The 6,150-nt window shown below is 38.6% G+C and overlaps 1 protein-coding gene across 2 annotated transcripts; it reads right to left on the reverse strand.

The window, feature by feature from the left end:
* Window positions 1-68: 68 nt before the first annotated feature.
* Window positions 69-4,424, reverse strand: slc38a11 (solute carrier family 38 member 11). 2 transcript variants are annotated; one of them, XM_051403766.1, is made up of 12 exons: window positions 4,153-4,424; window positions 3,937-4,057; window positions 3,424-3,498; window positions 3,198-3,305; window positions 2,903-2,968; window positions 2,660-2,766; window positions 2,499-2,578; window positions 2,253-2,323; window positions 1,368-1,529; window positions 1,164-1,276; window positions 704-835; window positions 69-617 (listed from the first exon to the last, which is right to left on the reverse strand). In XM_051403766.1, exons 1-12 carry the CDS (start codon window positions 4,162-4,164, stop codon window positions 378-380), a joined length of 1,287 nt encoding a protein of 428 aa, XP_051259726.1. In that variant the 5' UTR covers window positions 4,165-4,424; the 3' UTR covers window positions 69-377. The 2 variants fall into 2 exon arrangements, with proteins under 2 accessions (XP_051259726.1, XP_051259725.1); XM_051403765.1 differs by having other exon boundaries at window positions 3,198-3,332.
* Between the last annotated feature and the right edge of the window lie 1,726 nt (window positions 4,425-6,150).

Below are 6,150 nucleotides of genomic sequence, written 5' to 3' on the forward strand. Positions count from 1 at the left end.
GCATGGGAACAACAACACATGTATCCACTCATTTAGTTTGAAATAAGATGCATCTAAAAACAACAGCGTTGTTCTTTTGTACTTCCTTTTAATCAATGCTTTATTTGTCTACAGTGACATCGTGTGGCTGGATAGGGATACGACAATTCCCCCTTGTGTGTGATACAAATAATTCAGAATAACAAAGATCCAAACAGACAGTTAATTCCAAAAGTATGTGTTCACTTTCACACTGGCTTTTATGTGCAGGGTATTGTCATGCTGAAAGAGGAAAAGATCTTCCCCAAACTGATTTCCCTTACTTGGGACTAATGAGACTGAAGCCCAAATCATGAAAAACAAGTTTAAGACAATTCAATATTTGGTGAATGCTCATTTCATACAGGCGGTACAGTAACAGAGACATTGGCGTCTGCACAGTAGAACATCTCCACACCGTGTGAGCAGTCTTGAGGGTAGAGGCCAGTCATGATCAAACCGGTGATCATGACAAAAAAGCCGATTATTATTAAGATGATGGGTATCAGGTTTTCAGTCTGGAACCAGCGGCCGGTGGAGAGTTTGAGGAAGCACGCAGATGGGATGATGAAGATCAGAGGTGTGGCACTCACAACACCCTGTAAAACAAACACTTTAACACTCATACATAGTAACTGAAGTGAAATGTAGGCAGGTACAGACTGGCTGAGTTGATATGACTTACATTCAGCTCCAATACAACTCCCAGACAGTCAAAGGCCAAAGACATTGACGTGCAAACTGCAATTATGAGCAACGTTATGGCCGCATGTTCAGCTTTTGAAAGATCCCTACTGAAAATGACGTTGGATACCACCTGAGAAGATACACAAGAATATGAACAAGAATATGAAATCTAACTGCTCCTGCTGCACATATATATGAATGTATGCATTTTCTGCAGATAGAAAAACAATTTTAATCAGAATTGTATTTGCAAGTTGAGAGAGGACCCAGTGACACGCCTCTACAGCTGACACTGTTGAACTGTTACCCACTGAGCAGCTCTGCAGGAGCTGTTGGGTGTAAAGTGCCAAGCTTTTCTTTTTGTTCAGCTCAAACCCTCCAAATACCACTTTCCCTCACATATGAAAACGTTTAACTGTTAAATTCTTAGGTTGGCGTATGAGAAACGTATCCCTTACCTCTCGTGTAACGAAACACTCCAGTGGAAATGTGGTTATTATGCTAAGGCCAAAACAGAAGCGGCCAAATGTTGCCAGGTTATCATTTCTGCAGTAGTTCTCAAATATGTCTCCTAAAAAGTGGAAATATGAGATCATAAAAACACATTTGTGATATTTAAAAGAAATTATAGGCATGTGGTTCAATATCTCACATATTTATACCTTGTGTGTAGCCGGTGAAGGTGGTGTAGCCAGCGACAGCAAATGCAGCACTGACTATCAGCGCGGAGCCTACAGACAAGTGGGTGACCCGAGACCAGTTAGCTATCGTTGGCTGCTGCAGGGAACCATAGATAAGAAAGCTGTTGTGGTGGCATATAAATGCTGAAGAGACACACAAGGGCAGAACAGAAGTTTCATTAACATACAGAATAAATAACGCATAAGTAGACCTTTGCACATACTCTATGTCTATAATCTATGTCTCATTTAGTTCTCCTGTTAGCTTGTATGAACAGGGTCTCCTCACATGCAGACATGGGTTTGATGGTACATGAGCAACATAATCCATCCCATTTAAGACAGTGCCTGTCTAGCCAGGCTACTTATTTTCACATGCACATTCATCTAAATGACCCCTTGTAAAGTAGCTATTATACAAGGCCTTGGTGGACGGAGAACGAGACAGACCCCCACAGGGTGAACTGATGGCAGTCCACTAGGGGACAAAACATCTTTGAGGTGTTGTGCAGTGATTTAACAAAGACAGTATGCAAACTAAATCCATAGCCTCAATCTTCTTATACACCAATCAGCCATAATGGTCAGTACCTATCAAAAGTGGTCCAAGGGCGGACATGTAGCAGACACAGTTTGAAGGATGTGTAGTGTATGAGGCATTGACCTTTTTCAGGTGCATGGCAATGCATTTGACAACCCTTGTATCCTGTTTTCTTGTTTTCGTAACACAATTTGTTTTCTATCATTAAAACGGCGTCTTGGCTTGTATTTTCGGTCGGAGTTAATAATTTTTTTGTCTACCAACAACATACTGCTAAACTATTCTAGGTATCTCCATCTTCAACATCCACATGCAGACAAACTCACCAAAAGACATTATAGCAACTGCCTGAATTGCATTCCACTTTGCAAATGCCCATGCATTCTCTGTAGGGAGGCTAGAGGATGATATTCATATTCAGTCATCAGGGAACACAGAAACACATGATGATGTTTGTATAACAGCATTTTAGTGGGTATTCGTTGAAAAACAAGAACCCCATGGCTCATACACAGGAACATTAAAATAAAAATCACTATGAAATTAGCGAATTGCAGAATATTCATTCATACATTTGGGGTCCAAAGGTAGCTGCTCTGATGATTACAATGATGAGGATGATAAGTGTCAGCACCATTGACAGGAAGGACACCTGGTAACACACATGGATGTTTTACAGGCAGCTTTTAAATCACTAAAATGACACTGACAGCGGTTAAATATTCAGACTTACCTTCCCAAGTTTCTCTATGTTTCGATAAAGTGAGAGAGGCAGTGTGAATGCAAGGGTTGATAACAAGATCACAAAGTGACGCTCTGCAAGTATGTGATCTGGACCAACTGCAAACACAGCACATGACAACATAGACATAAATCATTTCAAGCATTTGAATATTGTACATTTAGCATATACACATGTTGTTGTTTTTTTGTTGTTGTGGCTTTTATCTGGGGTGAAATGAACTATGCAGCGTACCTCCTGGTATTCTCTGAAATACTTTGGTCAGTGTGTCACCAGTTGTGATGTTGTAGCTAATCATAGCTGAGTAAGGAAACAGAGATGACGCATCATTTTATTATTTATATTAATCTGCAATCTTATTTAGACTGAACTAAAGGAAAAGGGATACAACAGAAATAGAAAAAATAGAACAGAATGAATAAAATGATTTGTCCGGCCACACTGGAAATAACCCATTAAATGCAACAATATATACTATTATATAATGTAATTAACATCAGATTGAACTTGCATACTTTAAACAACTTACCAATGAAAGGATAAAGGAACTGCAGTCCAGATAAAATCAGAAATCCAGGGAAACCAAATGTACTTTGCACCAGTGATTGATAACTGTTTGTCCCTGACATGTTGCCTCCTTTAATGAGTAAGATTATTGAGTAGTCTGCCATGAAATGCAAACATAATGTTATTAGTGTTTTTCATCTGATAAATGCATGTCTACATTTTCATAATGATGCCTTCGAAATACCCACCTGTGATGAACCCGACAATTACCAAAAGCAGAAGGCCAAAGGGGAGGCCTGCCTGGTTCAATGCATATGGTAAACCTGGTCACAAATACATAAACATATAACTGCAGATAAAGAATAAGAAGATGTCACGAATCTCAAGGAAGCACACAGGTAACACATAATTAAGAAAAAACTACACTGCAATGCAAAAAGTGTTACAATTAATATTTTCAGTCTTGAAAACGCTCTGCTGATTCTTGTGTTGTTTTTGATTGTAATAATGACTCAGGCAATTTGTGAGGATGAAAGAGTTAAAGGGGAGAATGGGGGCAACAGGCGCTAGTCATATGATGCAGAGGGTTCACCACTGCAGGGCTTGAATGGTATGAAAGCGTCTCCTTGTTGCAGCAAAATTACCAAAAACGTATTATTTAACTGAATCATTTATGGATAGTTTGATAGGCTATAGTTACCAATTATTGGGTTTTGGTAGGCAATATAATGTTGACTATGAATTATAAAGAGAGTATTTACCTATTATTCCAGATCCTATAATGGAATTGATAAAATTAAAAGACGCTGATATCATTGAACTTCTTGGCTCTGTGGCAGCTTTTTGTAAAGGAATTAATGTGGTCCCTTCTTCACTGTTTAGCTGGAAAATAAGAACACAAAGCAGAAATAAAATGAACAAAAACTGCCAGTCTGTTTGTTCCTGTCCTACAACAATAGCATCACTTTAGGACCTACCTGCTGGGCCATTTTGAGCACCTGCTGGTCTGATCTGATTCCTCTTTGTCCGCGTCTCTTCAGTGTTTTCCTCTCACATATCTGCGGCGTGACTGAAGTTTGTAAGAAGTCTGTCAATTTTACTCAACCGAAGCATCGCCGCATCCCAACAGCGCCCCTGGCCGGTCACGGGTCTACACTCAGAGGTTACTGGGCCGAAGCCCACCGGAGCTCAACTCCACCCTCTTGGAGGCTCTCTATCGGAGCTCTCCGTTTCTTTCTGTATCGCAGCGTTGCCAGCTTACACTGTCTCACACTGACCAGACAGATGTATAAGCCCCTTGTCTTTTGAGTTTAATAAAAAGATGTCCCTGTGGCTATCACACAGCAGCAGAATCTGCGAGTGTCTCCAGATTGAGAGAGGGGCTGTGCGTAATTTACGCATGTGGTGAAATTATTATTTAATCAGAATCAGAAGCGGCTTTATTGCCAAGTAGGTTTTCACATAAGTGGGATTTATCTTTGTAAATTGGTGCATTACAGTAAACATAAAAATGTAAATAAAAATAAAAATAGAAGAGAATTATTTTCTTCTAAATTCTTTTATTTAACTCTTGTGTGGCCTTGTGGTCCTACGACTGTCTTATTAACCGAAATGCTTTTCTGCACAGAAACTTAAATGCAGTAATATTTGCAATACTGCAAGCATGGAATGTATCTAATCACTTAAATAGCCTAAATAAAAAATAAGGCAGATAGTAAGTCTAATAATGACAACACCGTCTACTGAGCCTATGAGTTACTGTAGTTGCCTCTGTGCAAAGATATTTCCACTTTTACACATGGACAAGAATTTTAGTGGCAGTATATTTGGATAAACGGCAGTACTATTGTCTTTTGGGACATCACAGTGCTTTATAGAGGTGAACTTCCCTCAAATGAATTTAAAGGGTAGCTCCACCCAATAAATAAATCAAATAAAAATAATCAAATAAAATCACTTCTCCCTAGTGATACAGTATCTGGCCACAGCTAGATTCAATTTGAGATATCTGTCTCTGAAATGTCACCAATACAATTAAGGTGAATTAAATTTAGTTTATGGTACAGCATTCGAAAAGTGACATTTAGAGTATTGGACATCAACAACCTCTCTTTCCAACAGTACCACTGTTACTCTGGGAAATCCACATGCACAGAACACAACACCTACAGTTGTCATTACTTTCTAAAGAGAAAAAAAACTCCCAAACTCATTGAGGGCTCCCCTGCTATCAAATACCACTTTGCCTTTCCCACCCTGGGGGGTTTGCAATAAATACTGATTACAAGAAATACTTTTTGAAACATATAGCCTATGATTATAGCCTATAATCGAATATGTTATGTTTACACTGCCTCAGACAGGTATTTTAATCAACAAACTTTTAAGGAATAAGTTGCACTTTGACTCTTGATGCCAAAATATGTAATGACATATGCATGGAAATTAGGAATTAAAGAATTTAAGGATTATATTATAAAGCTGACTGTTAAAAGGCGCCTTTGTTTAGTAACAGAAAGAATAAAGTAGGAAATGGCGATATATTGTACAGTAATATAAAATCCTCATGTTGAGAATTTAATCTGTTTAGGTCAGAAATTACTTCTACAGTCACAGGGCAGAGAAAACTGAGGCCGCCACAGTACAATCAAACATTTGATAGGAAATAGATATTATGATACTTTTGTAAGCCTATTTTCCACTCATTAACATATGAAAATAAGCCAAAGACACTGGTTAAGCATGACATGACAAAGTCAACGTGTGTTTATAGCACTTATAATGAATGTAGAACTACTAATACTAAATTTAAGGAAGAGAGGGAACAGCTTATACGAAGGATCAGGACGGCAGGAAGAGAGTGGAATACTGAGGACAACTGAAGAAGGAGTAAAGGATGCACAGAAATCTATAATAGAGTTTTTGAGGGTTATATCACAGGATTTAGCAAATCAGGGTAGGGTAGCAGTTAGTCA

Source organism: Dicentrarchus labrax, unplaced genomic scaffold, assembly GCF_905237075.1.
Source record: "Dicentrarchus labrax unplaced genomic scaffold, dlabrax2021, whole genome shotgun sequence".
Classification (NCBI taxonomy): Eukaryota; Metazoa; Chordata; class Actinopteri; family Moronidae; genus Dicentrarchus; species Dicentrarchus labrax.